Raw genomic sequence first — 18,809 nt, 5'->3', positions numbered from 1 at the left:
GTTCCTTATGAATATATAATCAAGTAGTGGTCAGCAGCAGGCTAGCTCGTCCAAGATGGCCTTAACTCTCTTGGCCAGGATAACACGAGAGGTAACTCTTTTTTTTTTTAACTTTTATTTAGTAAATATAAATTTCCAAATACAGTTTATGGATTACAATGGCCCCCCCATAATTTCCCTCCCAATCGCACCCCTCCCATCTCCCTCTCCCTCTCCCATTCCATTCACATCAAGATTCATTTTCAATTCTCTTTATATACAGAAGATTGATTTAATATATATTAAGTAAAGATTTCATCAGTTTGCACCCACACAGAAACACAAAGTGTAAAATACTGTTTCAGTACTACTTATAGCATTAATTCACATTGAACTACACATAAAGGACAGAGATCCTTCATGGGGAGTGAGTACATAGTGACTCCTGTTGTTGACTTAACTTATGGACACTCTTGTTCACGGTGTCAGTAATCTCCCTAGGCTCTTGTCATGAGTTGCCAAGGCTATGGAAGCCTTTTGATTTTGCCAACTTCGATCTTATTCTGACAGGGTCATAGTCAAAGTGGAAGTTCTCTCTTCCCTTCAGAGAAAGTTACCTCCTTTGATGGCCCATTCTTTCTACTGGGATCTCACTAACAGTGATCTTTCATTTAGGTCTTCTTTTTTTTTTTAAATTTCCATAGTGTCTTGGCTTTCCATGCCTAAAATACACTCATGGGCTCTTCAGCCATATCCGAATGCCTTCAGGGCTGATTCTGAGGCCAGAGTGCTATTTAGGACATCTGCCATTCTATGAGTTTGCTGTGTATTCCGCTTCCCATGTTGGATCGTTCTCTCCCTTTTTTATTCTGTCAGTTAGTATTAGCAGACACTAGTCATGTTTGTGTGATCCCTTTGACTCTTAGAACTATCAGTGTGATCAATTGTGAACTGAAATTGATCCCTTGGACTAGTGAGATGGCATTGGTACATGCCACCTTGATGGGATTGAATTGAAATCCCCTGGCATGTTTCTAACTCCACCATTTGGGGCAAGTCCTATTGAGCATGTCCCAAATTGCACAACTCCTTCCTTTCTTTTTTTTTTTTTTTGACAGGCAGAGTGGACAGTGAGAGAGAGACAGAGAGAGAAAGGTCTTCCTTTGCCGTTGGTTCACCCTCCAATGGCCACCGCGGCCGGCACACCGTGCTTATCCGAAGGCAGGAGCCAGGTGCTTCTCCTGGTCTCCAATGGGGTGCAGGGCCCAAGCACTTGGGCCATTCTCCACTGCACTCCTGGGCCACAGCAGAGAGCTGGCCTGGAAGAGGAGCAACAGGGACAGAATCCGGTGCCCCGACCGGGACTAGAACCCGGTGTGCCGCCACCACAAGGTGGAGGATTAGCCTATTGAGCCACAGAGCCAGGCTCCTCCCTCTCTTATTCCCACTCTTATACTTAACCGGGATCACTTTTCAGTTAAATGTCAACACCTAAGAATAATTGTGTGTTAATTACAGAGTTCAACCAATAATACTAGAACAGAAAACATACTAAAAGGGATAAAGTATTACATTGTACATCAACAGTCAGGACAAGGGCTGATCAAGTCACTGTTTCTCATAGAGTCCATTTCACTTCAACAGGTTTCCTTTTTGGTGCTCAGTTAGTTGTTACCGGTTAGGAGGAACATATGATATTTGTCCCTTTGGGACTGGTTAATTCACTCAGCATAATTTTTTCTAGATTCCTAGAAAATTCCTAGCTATTAAAAATGTTTAAAGTTTAATCTCTTCAGACTTCAAGCCTTTTGGCTTCTACAAGTCCCTGTCTATTTCCCTTTATATAAACACAATATAAACTTCTTAAATTTTTCTCTTTGCTTTTGAATTCTCTTCTTGAAACCCTTCAGCCTCACTTTTTCATAGTCACTTGAAGGTAGGCTTTCCTTCACAGGCAATAGAAGTGCCATGGGGTCCAGCTATCCCACTATTGCATAAATATCCAAAAGACATGGAATCATTTTAGCAAAGTAAAAACGTGCTACCCCTTGTAATTGCAGCACTGTTCACAATAACCAAGATATGGAATCAACCGAGGTGCCCATCACCAGATGAATGGAAAAAGAAAATGTGACATATAAACACAAAAGAATATTATTCATCTACTAAAAATATTAAAATCTTGTCATCCGCAGCAAATGGATGGAACTAGAAAACAACATGTTAAGTGAAATAAGCCAGGCACAGAAAGACAAATATCTCATGTTATTCCTCATATGTGGAAGTTTTAAAAGGGAATCTGAAATCAGAACGGTGATCAGTAGACCCTGGGAGAGATAGAAGGAGACAGATGAAGTTTGCACAACAGGCACCAAATCAGAGTGGGATCAATCAAATAACTGGTGTTGCATGGCACAGATAGGTGCCTACAGCTCAAAATACTTTTATGAGTAATGGAGGAGAAGAGCTATGGGGCTCCAATCATAAAGTAGTGTTAAGGAAGGGGAAATATTGCTTACCCAGATTCAATCAGCACACATGGTGTACAGAAACCCTCTAGATTCTAAAATCCTTAAAGCTTTAAAGATTATGACAAAATTAAATAGTTTTAAGACATATTTATTTATGTTTTTTTTAGCTTACAGATTTTTTTAACTTTTATTTAATGAATATAAATTTCCAAAGTACAGCTTATGGATTACACTGGCTTCCCCCCCCATAATTTCCCTCCCACCCACAATCCTCACCTTTCCTACTCCCTCCCCTCTTCCATTCACATCAAGATTCATTTTCAATTCTCTTTATATACAGAAGATCACTTTAGCATACATTAAGTAAAGATTTCAACAGTTTGCTCCCACACAGAAACATAAGTTTTAAGAGATATTTATTTATGTTTTAATGGAGGCTTAGTTCATAAACTTATAGAATGCAACATAGTCCATTTCACACAATAAATTAGACCATAATATCATACACATATTTTGTGAATACTCACATATTCTTTTTCTTGAAGATTTATTTATTTGAATGTCAGAGTTACACAGATAGTGAAGGAGAGGCAGAGAGAGAGAGAGGTCTCCATTCACTGGGTCACTCCCCAATTGGCTGCAACAGCTGAAGCTGGGCTGATCTGAAGCCAGGAGCCAGGAGCTTCTTCTTGGTCTCCCATGTGGGTACAGGGGTCCAAAGGACTTGGGCCACCCTGCACTGCTTCCCCGGGCCATAGCAGAGATCTGGATCAGAATTGGAGCAGCTGGGACTTGAATCAGGGCCCACAGGAGATGCCAGCACTGCAGCAACGGCTTCACCAGCTATGTCCCAGCACCGGCTCCGAATGCTCACATATTTGAAAAACAGTCACACATATAACACCAATGAACAGAAGAACCATACTGAAGAAAAACAGAAGAACCATTTAGATCAAAAGGCAGGATTCTGCCTTGATTACTCACATATTTTCAGCTCTCTTGTGTCACCTATTTTTGTTCCCATTAACTAAAGCACAGATCCACTCACAAAAACTATTTTGGAATCGTCATTGTGCATAGGATGTATTGGAAGAAAAAGTTGTTCTAAAAAGTATCTTCTACCAGAGAAATCATGCCCAAAATTGTTTCATGCTACATCTGCAAAAGTTGTACGCTCCTTGCCTTTAGGCAGGTAAAAATAATTTACCTGGGAAGTGTCAGAAAACAATGTAAATGAGCCGGCGCCGCGGCTCACTAGGCTAATCCTCCGCCTAGCGGCGCCGGCACACCGGGTTCTAGTCCCGGTCGGGGCGCCGGATTCTGTCCCGGTTGCCCCTCTTCCAGGCCAGCCCTCTGCTGTGGCCAGGGAGTGCAGCGGAGGATGGCCCAGGTGCTTGGGCCCTGCACCCCATGGGAGACCAGGAAAAGCACCTGGCTCCTGGCTCCTGCCATCGGATCAGCGCGGTGCGCCGGCCGCGGCGGCCATTGGAGGGTGAACCAACGGCAAAAGGAAGACCTTTCTCTCTGTCTCTCTCTCTCACTGTCCACTCTGCCTGTCAAAAAAAAAAAAAAAAAAAAAAAAAAAAAACAATGTAAATGGCACCCCAGGGCCTGCAATGCACAGCAGCCTTAGCTTGGGATGACTCTCACTCCTCAAAGCCCTTTCATTCCTGGTTGCTCTCTATTTCTCACTTTGACAAGTCTGTCCTGATTCCATTGCTTGGGTTCCAACAAAATATTTAGTTGTTAGGCCTTTCATTTAAATGTTTAGTGCTTGGGTCTTTTAGTTACCTAATCTATACCTGAAGATTTGCAGATAATCTTCTAGTAAATACCTAAATTTATGGATCCATATATTGTAGTGTTTTTACGTTGACTAGAAATGATCCTTGTTCAATGAATTTGTAAATGCCAAGAAAGAGAGGTTAGTCCTCATTTATTCAAATACAGATCTTTTGTGAAATAGAAATCATTAAAGATTCCAGAAAACAAGGAACACAAAATATATTGAAACTCACACATTCTTCTTCACTAATCACTTTGCACTGGTCACACATGTTAAGATATGAAAATAATATGTGTTTTGTTTAAAGATTTATTTATTTATTTGAAAATCAGAGTTACAAAGAGAGAAGAGGGGCGGAGGGGGGTGGGGTCTTCCATCCCATGGTTCACTCCCCAATTGGCCGCAATGGCTGGAGCTGTGCCGATCTGAAGCCAGGAGCCAGGAGTTCCTTCCAGGTCTCCCACATGGGTGTAGGGGCCCAAGGACTTGGGCCATCTTCTACTGCTATCCCAGGCCACAGCAGAGAGCTGGATGGGAAGTGGAGCAGCTGAGTTTCGAACCGGCGCCCATATGGGATGCGGACGCTCCAGGCCAGGGTTTTACCCTGCTGTGCCACAGTGCTGGCCCTATAGATTTCGTGTGTACCTTCTCTATTCACACAAATTGTTTCCCAAGACTGCTGTTTGGCTCCAGAGCTTCCGCATGGCATTTTTCACCTCTGAATTTCTGAGAGTATAGATTAAAGGGTTTAGCATGGGTGTTACCATAGTATAAAACACAGCCACTGCTTTGTCAATGGAGAAGGTGATCATGGGCCGAAGGTATACAAATATACATGGTACAAAGAACAGGATGACTACAGTGATGTGGGAGGCACAGGTCGAGAGAGCCTTTTGCTGTTCTTCAACTTTGTGAGCCTTTAGGGAGCAAAGGATGAGAACATAGGAGGTGATAAGAATGGAAAAGATGATCAGACACATCAGTCCACTGTTGGCTGCAACAAAGAGTCCAAAGATGTGAGTGTCAGTGCAAGAAAGTTTCAGCAGAGGGAAAAGGTCACAGATGAAGTGATCGATGATGTTGGGGCCACAGAAGGGTAACCAGGCCATAAAAAGAATTTGAATCAGAGCATGAAGGAATCCCCCAGCCCAGGCCAGGGCCACCAAGAGGCCACACATCTGCCTGTTCATCGTGGTCATGTAGTGCAGGGGCTTGCAGATGGCCACATAGCGGTCATAGGCCATCACTGTGAGTAAGATGATCTCAACTCCCCCAAAGAAATGTTCTGCAAAGAGCTGGGTCATGCACCCACTGAAGGAGATGGTTTTCTTTTCAGCTAATAAGTCAAATATCATCTTGGGGGCCATAGTAGAAGAGCCACAGCCATCTATGAAGGAAAAGAAAGACAGAAAAAAATACATGGGGGATCCCAGGGCTGGGCTGGTGGTGACTGTCACCACAATGAGTATGTTGCCTATCAGGGTGAGGAAGTAGATGACTGTGAACACAGCAAACAGAAGTTTCTGCATGTCTGGGTTTGGTGTCAGGCCAAGCAAGATAAATTCTGTTACGTTGTTCATTTCGTTCCATGAGCCCAGTTTGACATTTGCTTCATGGATTCATCTGCAGATAGCACAAGGTTGCAGTTGTGAAGGACACAAGCAACTAATTTCGGTTAGGAATGTTTTCTGGAACACTGATGGAAACCCAAAGCAGACAAACCCAAGTTATAAACTTGGCTCATGTTATTAGTCATATAATCAACATACAGCCCTCTTCTCCCTCATAGACACACACACACACACACACAAACACACACATTCGTTGGTACACATAAGCCTTATTTTATGATGTTGACATGTCAGGCACCTGTCTTCTAGTTATATCTGTCTGGAGATTCTCCCAACCATTACCATTATAGATATTGTTTACCATAAAAAATCATACATGCAAAGAAGACATGTAAGGAAGAGCAGAGCCTTGAATTCATGAACATCTATGTCTTATTATCTGATCTCTAACTACTGTGTAGATGAAGCAATACCACAGAAGAGTTTATTATTCATGTTATAGCCGGCGCCGTGGCTCAATAGGCTAATCCTTCACCTTGCGGCGCCGGCACACCGGGTTCTAGTCCCGGTTGGGGCGCCGGATTCTGTCCCGGTTGCCCCTCTTCCAGGCCAGCTCTCTGCTATGGCCAGGGAGTGCAGTGGAGGATGGCCCAGGTGCTTGGGCCCTGCACCCCATGGGAGACCAGGAAAAGCACCTGGCTCCTGGCTCCTGCCAGGATCAGCGCGGTGCGCCGGCTGCAGCGGCGGCCATTGGAGGGTGAACCAGCGGCAAAGGAAGACCTTTCTCTCTCTGTCTCTCTCTCTCACTGTCCACTCTGCCTGTCAAAAAAAAAAAAAAAAAAAAAAAAAAAAAATATTATTCATGTTATGTTTAACTTGTGTCTTGATGAATATAAACTATCAGGTGAGTTCTGTCTGAAAATAGGGAAGAGGTAATCATATTTCAGAATCAATGGAACTGATCGGGGCTGCATAAAGTTACACCCCAGTGATTAAATTTGTGAGCCTTTCCTGCTTCCCAACAGAGCTGTGTGAGGATCTGATGGAACATTGTTGAAAGAAGCATGATGAGAGAGCACAGAGGAGACGGCGTGGTGCCATGGAACTGCCCCACGTCCACCTGAAACTTCAGAATCCACTATTTGGAAGACTTTTGTCATATTTAGATTTCAGGGAGCATTTTTCACATAAAAATGCAATTTAAGGAAGACTTTGAAAAGTTCTGGATATTTAGAAAATGGATATTTTTAAGGTGAAGAAACAAAAGAATCATAATTTATCGGACTGAATGTGTTCTACAGAGTCAGATAGGCTATTTTTACATTCCATTTTCACTGATTATTAGCAACACAGTATGTACAGATCTTAGCCTTGCTGCTCCTAAACATGCTTATATATATAATGGGAAAGTAGTAATAAATAATAAATCCTATAAAGGAGTTGAAGGATATTATATATAACATATATATATATATCAAAGTTTGAATCCTAAAGGTAAAATATATAGCTTTTTACATACTCCAGATATTAGCTTGAAGGACAAATGAAAGAAAATATTATTCTTATATTTTTAAAATGATTTACTTCATTTATTTGAAAGACACAGTTACAGAAAGAGGTAAAGGTAGAGAAGGAGAGGGAGAGAGAAAGAGAGAAAAAAAGTGAGAAAATGATTTAGAGATAGAGAGAGAGAGAGAGAATCTTCCATCTGCTAGTTAAATGCCCAAATGGCCACAATGGACAGGAGCTTCTGCTGAGTCTCCCATTTGGGTGCCAGGGCCCTAAGACTCGGGTCATCTTCCATTACTTTTCAGGCGCACCAACAGAAAGCTGGATTGGAAAATGAGCAGTGGAACTCAACCCGGATGCCAGCATCATAGGCTGCAGCTGTACCAGCTATGCAACAATACTGGCAATATTTTCTTCTGTTTGAATATTTGATTATGTAATATCAAATATTAATAAGTTTCAAAAATTGATTATTTAATATGAAGATAGAAGATAAGTGAACTAACGTCTCAACAGGTGCAAAACAGCCAATTATATTAATACAAACCTGGAAAGCAGAAATGAATACAGCATGTAATTGAAAAATATTAGGCTTAAAAATGTAAAAGCTTTTTGGCATTCTAAAGATACAAATAAAATATTTATCAGATAATTTTAACAAGAAGCAAGTATGGTCAAATCATAAAAAGACTATTTTGAAGATTATTGAAAGCATATTATGTGTAGTTTGCAAAATATTTTTCAATAAAAGATAGGCATTTTTCAACAAAATAAGTCTTCTCAAAACCATTGCCAAAAATGTTTGCATTGAAGAGTTCATATAAAATACAGAAGTGTTCAAAAACAGAAACAAAGTACTCTATATATAAAGGCACATGTGAATTTCAAATATTTTTACAGAAGAATAAATTTGTCTTTTAATTCTGTTTCTATGAACATTTTGAGATTCCTTCATATATCTAACCTCTAGCTTGGAAAGGACATTTGAACAAAATTCAGTCGTATCAGACACAAGTCAAACTAATGAACTCAAGTACATAAAGGCATGGGAAACACTAGAAAAATATTTGCAACAAGTACGACAACTGTTATTACAGAAATAGTTTTTAACAAATTAAAATGTTTACGCACATCATTATAAAAATAAGGCCAAACTAATGAAAAGATAATTCTCAGAAAAAAATATATGGAAAATCCTTTATTTCATGCTGTGGAGGAAGTGCAATTTAAACACCATGAAAACTGGATGAGATTTATGGTAACTGTATTATCTAGTGATGGTGAGTGTTGGTTGACAAAAAAAATATTCTGAAGTTTGACTCCACATAAAAGGGGCTTGAATTGACTCATTCTTATAAATTTATTCTTGATTAAAATATGAAAAAATTATGCAGATTTTTTCACAATATGTTGTAACAGTGGAAAAGTAAAACAATCAAAATGTCTATAAAAAGGATCAGTTAAATGAGTAATAGTCATGAAATATAAAGTGGAAATTCAAGTCATTTGAAAGATGAACTAATGATATGGAAAGATTCAGTAAAATGTGACTGGAAAACATGTTATAAAATAGCATAAATATAATCTTCTAAATTTTTTAAAATGCAATATGTGCCTATAAAATATCTGAAGAAGTACGGAAAAGATTAATTATGCTGATCTGAACTGAGGAATTAAAGGAAAGTTTTTGTTACTCAAAATTTCCCTGGTCTGAATTTTCTGCAAGGGGAATATAACACCTTTATATTAGTAAAGTAATATAATAACAGAAGACTGATTTATTATCAAGCCTAGGTTTATATATTTGAAGTGTTTTTTTTTTCCTTAGGAGACTGGATATGCCTGTAATTATTCATAAAAATCTGTGTCAGAGGAAACATTTATTTAAATACAACTCTCATATAAATGAAGAATAGAATATTAATGGGAAAGTTAGTGAGGACTGTCCCTGTCTCTACAAATGTGTTTGAGTCTGATATAATAAGTTCATTCCGTAACAAGTCATCTTATTGTAAAGACGAGTTAGTGTGGACTTAGCATTCACTGTTCCATCACCAACTGCTGCTTTGCAGGCTCATCCATTTTCCAGCTTACATATAATCTCTTTTCCTTGGTTGGTGACTTGCAAATGATTGTGAAGGGAGATTTCCTAAATAAAGTTGAATGTTTGGACTGAATTTATTTTGTGAGTGAGGCACAAGCATCTCAGCTCAGAAAATTAATTTATTTAGTCATCTTCCAAAGCATTGGATTTCAAAAGAAGTTTCTGGAGAAAAAAAATCTAACCATTGATGATTGCTCTCTAAGTTGCCAATCTTTCTTGGTGACCAGATGAAATACATTACAAAAACTGCCATCTCAACCTAACTTGACTTAAGTCATAGAAATTCCAAACTACACTAAAGCAGAAAAAGGAGGGATTGTAAGTGCCATGAAATTAGCAACAAAGGAAACTTACACTGAGGTAGTAGTTCCCTAAAGTCAGCCTTTTTCTTGCAGTGTTGGTCCTTGGACGTCTGCATCCAAATGGATTGGAAACTCAGAACCAAGCAGCATCTGTGATCTGTGGCTTTTTGATGCTTATGTGGTCTTTCTAGGTAAGGGATCCTCAGAGTCCATCCTTCTCAACCACTTCCTGTGTACATTCGGGGAAACCTTTAATGGAAACTACGAGTGTGCGAGGAGTTAGGGGTGCTCTGGGCTCTCAGTTCCCACGGGATTAGAGTGAACAGCTCCAGGCAGGATGACAGCCAGTTCAACTTATCCTGTTCTGTCTCTTGTGACTCTATCTCTGACCAAAATGTTGAGGAAAGTCAGGTCTGCCAGGTTAATAGCCTCTCTTCTGGCTGTAGTTAAGTCGGTTATCTTAGAGCCTGAGACCTAAAGCACAGAATGTTCTAGTCATGGGAATATGGATACTTGAAGTAGTGTGAGTCTAAAAAATAACCATGACAATGTTCATATCACAGTGTCACAGGGAGGATCTATCTCTCCTTTTCACTGTCTAACTCTATCTGTCAAAAAAATAAAAAAAAATTATGACAAAATTAAATAGTTTTAAGAGATATTTACTTATGTTTTAATGTAGGCTTATTTCATTAACTTATAAGTAACCCAACAACCCACCATAGTCTATTTCACACAACAAATTAGGCCATAATATCATACACATATTTTGTGAATACTCACTTTTTTTTTTGACAGGCTGAGTTAGACAGTGAGAGATAGAGACAGAGAGAAAGGTGTTCCTTCCATTGTTTCACTCCCCAGGTGGCCACAACGGCCGGAGCTGTGCTGATCCAAAGCCAGGAGCCAGGTGTTGCCTCCTGGTCTCCCATACGGGTGCAGGGACCCAAGCACTTGAGCAATCCTCCTTGCTTTCCCAGGCCACAGCAGAGAGCTGGACTTGAAGAGGAACAACCGGGACTAGAACCGGCACCCATACGTGATGCCGGCACCGCAGGCGGAGGATTAACCTAGTGCACCAGGGCGCCAGCCCCTGAATTTCGCTTTAATAATTGAAATCTCTGATTATTTTCCTATTTTCTGGAATGATTATATGATTGGATATTTTGTGTGTCAAAGTCATGCCCATCCTTCAGTGATAAATTTAGTTTCAGCTAGGGGCCAGTGCTGTGGCTCAGTGGGTTAATGCCCTGGCCTGAAGCGCCAGCATCCCATTTGGGCACCGCTTCTAGTCCTGGCTGCTCCTCTTCTGATCCAGCTCTCTTCTATGGTCTGGGAAAGCATAGAAGATGGCCCAAGTTCTTGGGCCCCTGCACCCTTTTGGGATACCTCAAAGAAGCTCCTGGCTCCTGGATCCTGTCTTCAGATCGGCGCAGTTCCGGCCATTACAGCCAATTGGGGAGTGAACCATCGGATGGAAGACCTCTCTCTTTGCCTCGCCTCTCTCTGTGTAACATTGTCTTTCAAATTAATAAACAAATCTTTAAAAAATTAGTTTCAGCTCAAGTCCAATCACAAACTAGCAATCACTTTTCAAATGGAGCATACTTTTGCAGGTGTTTCAGATAAGTCCCAGGTCCAAAATTCCACAAGTTTAGCACTGAGTGACAATTCCATAAGCCCTTGCAGAAAGCATTGTTTAGGAAACAGATTTTTTTTTCCTCATGAGCCTCTTTTTAGGGTCAAAGAACATCATCCAAAACCCCCCTGGAGTTTTTCCTCTTGTCTCACTGGCTAGAAATACGTCATATGCCTATTTGTAAGTCAGCTGCTGAAAGAGAAAAGCATTACCATAAGTGATTTAGGCTAATCCTGAGTCACACCTAAAGCCTGCGTGGACCCCGTGTTGCTCCCAAACACATGGCCTCCTGACACCAGAAAAAAAACAGAGTTCTAAAAGGAAGGAAGGAAGGAAGGAAGGACGGAGGGAAGGAAGTAAGGAAGGAAAGAAAAATGGGAAGTAGCTGCCCTATGGACAACTAAAAACTGTCTGCTCACGCAGCATTCCTGTGTCGATTACCTCCATCCTCTCTTACATAACAGAGTAGAAAAGCCTGCAAAGCAAATTTGACCATTGGACATTAAAGAGAAATATCTCTAGCCTACATGTGTCCATTATTGGAGCACTAAGAGCAGGATGACAGTTTTGCTCTGACTTATACATATTCACGTGATATCTTACTCAATCCTTCCTGTGACACTGTGATATGAACATTGTCACGGTTATTTTTTAGACTCACACTACTTCAAGTATCCATATTCCCATGACTAGAACATTCTGTGCTTTAGGTCTCAGGCTCTAAGATAACCGACTTAACTACAGCCAGAAGAGAGGCTATTAACCTGGCAGACCTGACTTTCCTCAACATTTTGGTCAGAGATAGAGTCACAAGAGACAGAACAGGATAAGTTGAACTGGCTGTCATCCTGCCTGGAGCTGTTCACTCTAATCCCGTGGGAACTGAGAGCCCAGAGCACCCCTAACTCCTCGCACACTCGTAGTTTCCATTAAAGGTTTCCCCGAATGTACACAGGAAGTGGTTGAGAAGGATGGACTCTGAGGATCCCTTACCTAGAAAGACCACATAAGCATCAAAAAGCCACAGATCACAGATGCTGCTTGGTTCTGAGTTTCCAATCCATTTGGATGCAGACGTCCAAGGACCAACACTGCAAGAAAAAGGCTGACTTTAGGGAACTACTACCTCAGTGTAAGTTTCCTTTGTTGCTAATTTCATGGCACTTACAATCCCTCCTTTTTCTGCTTTAGTGTAGTTTGGAATTTCTATGACTTAAGTCAAGTTAGGTTGAGATGGCAGTTTTTGTAATGTATTTCATCTGGTCACCAAGAAAGATTGGCAACTTAGAGAGCAATCATCAATGGTTAGATTTTTTTTCTCCAGAAACTTCTTTTGAAATCCAATGCTTTGGAAGATGACTAAATAAATTAATTTTCTGAGCTGAGATGCTTGTGCCTCACTCACAAAATAAATTCAGTCCAAACATTCAACTTTATTTAGGAAATCTCCCTTCACAATCATTTGCAAGTCACCAACCAAGGAAAAGAGATTATATGTAAGCTGGAAAATGGATGAGCCTGCAAAGCAGCAGTTGGTGATGGAACAGTGAATGCTAAGTCCACACTAACTCGTCTTTACAATAAGATGACTTGTTACGGAATGAACTTATTATATCAGACTCAAACACATTTGTAGAGACAGGGACAGTCCTCACTAACTTTCCCATTAATATTCTATTCTTCATTTATATGAGAGTTGTATTTAAATAAATGTTTCCTCTGACACAGATTTTTATGAATAATTACAGGCATATCCAGTCTCCTAAGGAAAAAAAAAACACTTCAAATATATAAACCTAGGCTTGATAATAAATCAGTCTTCTGTTATTATATTACTTTACTAATATAAAGGTGTTATATTCCCCTTGCAGAAAATTCAGACCAGGGAAAGTTTTGAGTAACAAAAACTTTCCTTTAATTCCTCAGTTCAGATCAGCATAATTAATCTTTTCCGTACTTCTTCAGATATTTTATAGGCACATATTGCATTTTAAAAAATTTAGAAGATTATATTTATGCTATTTTATAACATGTTTTCCAGTCACATTTTACTGAATCTTTCCATATCATTAGTTCATCTTTCAAATGACTTGAATTTCCACTTTATATTTCATGACTATTACTCATTTAACTGATCCTTTTTATAGACATTTTGATTGTTTTACTTTTCCACTGTTACAACATATTGTGAAAAAATCTGCATAATTTTTTCATATTTTAATCAAGAATAAATTTATAAGAATGAGTCAATTCAAGCCCCTTTTATGTGGAGTCAAACTTCAGAATATTTTTTTTGTCAACCAACACTCACCATCACTAGATAATACAGTTACCATAAATCTCATCCAGTTTTCATGGTGTTTAAATTGCACTTCCTCCACAGCATGAAATAAAGGATTTTCCATATATTTTTTTCTGAGAATTATCTTTTCATTAGTTTGGCCTTATTTTTATAATGATGTGCGTAAACATTTTAATTTGTTAAAAACTATTTCTGTAATAACAGTTGTCGTACTTGTTGCAAATATTTTTCTAGTGTTTCCCATGCCTTTATGTACTTGAGTTCATTAGTTTGACTTGTGTCTGATACGACTGGATTTTGTTCAAATGTCCTTTCCAAGCTAGAGGTTAGATATATGAAGGAATCTCAAAATGTTCATAGAAACAGAATTAAAAGACAAATTTATTCTTCTGTAAAAATATTTGAAATTCATGTGTGCCTTTAAATATAGAGCTCTTTGTTTCTGTTTTTGAACACTTCTGTATTTTATATGAACTCTTCAATGCAAACATTTTTGGCAATGGTTTTGAGAAGACTTATTTTGTTGAAAAATGCCTATCTTTTATTGAAAAATATTTTGCAAACTACACATAATATGCTTTCAATAGTCTTCAAAATAGTCTTTTTATGATTTGACCATACTTGCTTCTTGTTAAAATTATCTGATAAATATTTTATTTGTATCTTTAGAATGCCAAGAAGCTTTTACATTTTTAAGCCTAATATTTTTCAATTACATGCTGTTTTCATTTCTGCTTTCCAGGTTTGTATTAATATAATTGGCTGTTTTGCACCTGTTGAGACGTTAGTTCACTTATCTTCTATCTTCATATTAAATAATCAATTTTTGAAACATATTAATATTTGATATTACATAATCAAATATTCAAACAGAAGAAAATATTGCCAGTATTGTTGCATAGCTGGTACAGCTGCAGCCTATGATGCTGGCATCCGGGTTGAGTTCCACTGCTCATTTTCCAATCCAGCTTTCTGTTGGTGCGCCTGAAAAGTAATGGAAGATGACCCGAGTCTTAGGGCCCTGGCACCCAAATGGGAGACTCAGCAGAAGCTCCTGTCCATTGTGGCCATTTGGGCATTTAACTAGCAGATGGAAGATTCTCTCTCTCTCTCTCTCTCTTTATCTCCATCTCTATATCACATTCTCACTTTTTTTCTCCCTTTCTCTCTCTCCTTCTCTACCTTTACCTCTTTCTGTAACTGTGCCTTTTAAATAAATGAAGTAAATCATTTTAAAAATATAATAATATTTTCTTTCATTTGTCCTTCAGGCTAATATCTGGAGTATGTAAAAAGCTATATATTTTACCTTTAGGATTCAAACTTTGATATATATATATATGTTATATATAATATCCTTCAACTCCTTTATAGGATTTATTATTTATTACTACTTTCCCATTATATATATATATATATATATATATATATGCATGTTTAGGAGCAGCAAGGCTAAGATCTGTACATACTGTGTTGCTAATAATCAGTGAAAATGGAATGTAAAAATAGCCTGACTCTGTAGAACACATTCAGTCCGATAAATTATGATTCTTTTGTTTCTTCACCTTAAAAATATCTGTTTTGTAAATATCCAGAACTTTTCAAAGTCTTCCTTAAATTGCATTTTTATGTGAAAAATGCTCCCTGAAATCTAAATATGACAAAAGTCTTCCAAATAGTGGATTCTGAAGTTTCAGGTGGACGTGGGGCAGTTCCATGGCACCATGCCGTCTCCTCTGTGCTCTCTCATCATGCTTCTTCAACAGTGTTCCATCAGATCCTCACACAGCTCTGTTGGGAAGCAGGAAAGGCTCACAAATTTAATCACTGGGGTGTAACTTTTTCAGCCCCGATCAGTTCCATTGATTCTGAAATATGACTACCTCTTCCCTACTTTCAGACTGAACTCACCTGATAGTTTATATTCATCAAGACACACGTTAAACATAACATGAATAATAAACTCTTCTGTGGTATTGCTTCATCTACACAGTAGTTAGAGAACAGATAATAAGACATAGATGTTCATGAATTCAAGGCTCTGCTCTTCCTTGCATGTCTTCTTTGCATGTATGATTTTTATGGTAAACAATATCTATAATGGTAATGGTTGGGAGAATCTCCAGACAGATATAACTAGAAGACAGGTGCCTGACATGTCAACATCATAAAATAAGGCTTATGTGTACCAACGAATGTGTGTGTTTGTGTGTGTGTGTGTGTGTGTGTGCGTGTGTCTATGAGGGAGAAGAGGGCTGTATGTTGATTATATGACTAATAACATGAGCCAAGTTTATAACTTGGGTTTGTCTGCTTTGGGTTTCCATCAGTGTTCCAGAAAACATTCCTAACCGAAATTAGTTGCTTGTGTCCTTCACAACTGCAACCTTGTGCTATCTGCAGATGAATCCATGAAGCAAATGTCAAACTGGGCTCATGAACGAAATGAACAACGTAACAGAATTTGTCTTGCTTGGCCTGACACCAAACCCAGACATGCAGAAACTCCTGTTCGCTGTGTTCACAATCATCTACTTCCTCACCCTGGTAGGCAACATACTCATTGTGGTGACAGTCACCACCAGCCCAGCCCTGGGATCCCCCATGTATTTTTTTCTGTCTTTCTTGTCCTTTATAGATGGCTGCTGCTCTTCTACTATGGCCCCCAAGATGATATTTGACTTATTAGCCGAAAAGAAAACCATCTCCTTCAGTGGGTGCATGACCCAGCTCTTTGCGGAACATTTCTTTGGGGGAGTTGAGATCATCTTACTCACAGTGATGGCCTATGACCGCTATGTGGCCATCTGCAAGCCCCTGCACTACATGACCACGATGAACAGGCAGATGTGTGGCCTCTTGGTGGCCCTGGCCTGGGCTGGGGGATTCCTTCATGCTCTGATTCAAATTCTTTTTATGGCCTGGTTACCCTTCTGTGGCCCCAACATCATCGATCACTTCATCTGTGACCTTTTCCCTCTGCTGAAACTTTCTTGCACTGACACTCACATCTTTGGACTCTTTGTTGCAGCCAACAGTGGACTGATGTGTCTGATCATCTTTTCCATTCTTATCACCTCCTATGTTCTCATCCTTTGCTCCCTAAAGGCTCACAAAGTTGAAGAACAGCAAAAGGCTCTCTCGACCTGTGCCTCCCACATCACTGTAGTCATCCTGTTCTTTGTACCATGTATATTTGTATACCTTCGGCCCATGATCACCTTCTCCATTGACAAAGCAGTGGCTGTGTTTTATACTATGGTAACACCCATGCTAAACCCTTTAATCTATACTCTCAGAAATTCAGAGGTGAAAAATGCCATGCGGAAGCTCTGGAGCCAAACAGTAGTCTTGGGAAACAATTTGTGTGAATAGAGAAGGTACACACGAAATCTATGGGGCCAGCACTGTGGCACAGCAGGGTAACACCCTGGCCTGCAGCGTCCGCATCCCATATGGGCGCCGGTTCGAAACTCAGCTGCTCCACTTCCCATCCAGCTCTCTGCGGTGGCCTGAAAAGCATAGAAGGTGGCCCAAGTCCTTGGGCCCCTACACCCATGTGGGAGACCTGGAAGAAACTCCTGGCTCCTGTCTTCAGATCGGCACAGCTCTAGCCATTGCAGCCAATTGGGGAGTGAGCCATGGGATGGAAGACCCCACCCCCCTCCGCCCCTCTTCTCTCTGTGTAACTCTGACTTTCAAATGAATACATAAATCTTGAAAAAAACACAAAATCTTTTCATATCTTAACATGTGTGACCAGTGCAAAGTGATTAGTGAAGTAAGAATGCATGAGTTTCGATATATTTTGTGCTCCTTGTTTTCTGGAATCTTTAATGATTTCTATTTCACAAAAGATCTGTATTTGAATAAATGAGGACTAACCTCTCTTTCTTGGCATTTACAAATTCATTGAACAAGGATCATTTCTAGTCAATGTAAAAACACTACAATATATGGATCCATAAATTTAGGTATTTACTAGAAGATTATCTGCAAATCTTCAGGTATAGATTAGGTAACTAAAAGACCCAAGCACTAAACATTTAAATGAAAGGCCTAACAACTAAATATTTTGTTGGAACCCAAGCAATGGAATCAGGACAGACTTGTCAAAGTGAGAAATAGAGAGCAACCAGGAATGAAAGGGCTTTGAGGAGTGAGAATCATCCCAGGGCAAGGCTGCTGTGCACTGCAGGCCCAGGGGTACCATTTACATCATTTTCTGACATTTCCCAGAAAAATTATTTTTACCTGCCTAAAGGCAAGGAGCGTACAACTTTTGCAGATGTAGCATGAAACAATTCTGGGCATGATTTCTCTGGTAGAAGATACTTTTTAGAGCAACTTTTTCTTCCAATACATCCTATGCACAATGACGCTTCCAAAATAGTTTTTGTGAGTGGATCTGTGCCTTAGTTAATGGGAACAAAAATAGATGACACAAGAGAGCTGAAAATATGTGAGTAATCAAGGCAGAATCCTGCCTTTTGATCTAAATGGTTCTTCTGTTTTTCTTCAGTATGGTCCTTCTGTTCCTTAATGTTATATGTGTGCCTGTTTTTCGAATATGTGAGCATTCAGAGCCGGTGCTGTGACGTAGCTGGTGAAGCCGTTGCTGCAGTGCTGGCATCTCCTGTGGGCCCTGATTCAAGTCCCAGCTGCTCCAATTCTGATCCAGATCTCTGCTATGGCCCGGGGAAGCAGTGCAGGGTGGCCCAAGTCCTTTGGACCCCTGTACCCACATGGGAGACCAAGAAGAAGCTCCTGGCTCCTGGCTTCAGATCAGCCCAGCTTCAGCTGTTGCAGCCAATTGGGGAGTGACCCAGTGAATGGAGACCTCTCTCTCTCTCTCTCTTTATCTCTCTCTCTCTGCCTCTCCTTCACTCTCTGTGTAATTCTGATGTTCAAATAAATAAATCTTCAAGAAAAAGAATATGTAAGTATTCACAAAATATGTGTATGATATTATGGTCTAATTTATTGTGTGAAATGGACTATGGTGCGTTCTATAAATTTATGAACTAAGCCTCCATTAAAACATAAATAAATCTCACTTAAAAAAAAAAAACAAACCTAAATGAAAGATCTCTGCGAGTGAGAGCCCAGTGGAAAGAATGGGCCATAAAAGAAGGAGGTACCTTTC

At 39.7% G+C, this 18,809-nt stretch overlaps 2 protein-coding genes across 2 annotated transcripts; one reads left to right on the top strand and one right to left on the bottom strand.

The window, feature by feature from the left end:
- Nucleotides 1-4,886: 4,886 nt before the first annotated feature.
- LOC100349556 (olfactory receptor 4C5-like) lies at nt 4,887-5,870 on the bottom strand. The gene has a single exon (XM_008270844.3). The coding sequence runs from the start codon at nt 5,814-5,816 to the stop codon at nt 4,887-4,889; it is 930 nt and encodes a 309-aa protein (XP_008269066.2). The 5' UTR covers nt 5,817-5,870.
- Nucleotides 5,871-16,099: 10,229 nt separating this feature from the next.
- Nucleotides 16,100-17,038, top strand: LOC100349811 (olfactory receptor 4C5-like). The gene has a single exon (XM_008272497.4). It carries the CDS (start codon nt 16,100-16,102, stop codon nt 17,036-17,038), a length of 939 nt encoding a protein of 312 aa, XP_008270719.3.
- Nucleotides 17,039-18,809: the final 1,771 nt, after the last annotated feature.

Source organism: Oryctolagus cuniculus, chromosome 1, assembly GCF_964237555.1.
Source record: "Oryctolagus cuniculus chromosome 1, mOryCun1.1, whole genome shotgun sequence".
NCBI lineage: Eukaryota > Metazoa > Chordata > Mammalia > Lagomorpha > Leporidae > Oryctolagus > Oryctolagus cuniculus.
The sequence above is the reverse complement of the archived record's forward strand: the minus strand, read 5'-3'. Positions and strand labels throughout refer to the sequence as shown.

Bases quoted from the DNA above. Each gene is read 5' to 3' on its own strand.
- LOC100349556 (XM_008270844.3), bottom strand. From the start codon at position 5,816: ATGAACAACGTAACAGAATTTATCTTGCTTGGCCTGACACCAAACCCA.
- LOC100349811 (XM_008272497.4), top strand. From the start codon at position 16,100: ATGAACGAAATGAACAACGTAACAGAATTTGTCTTGCTTGGCCTGACA.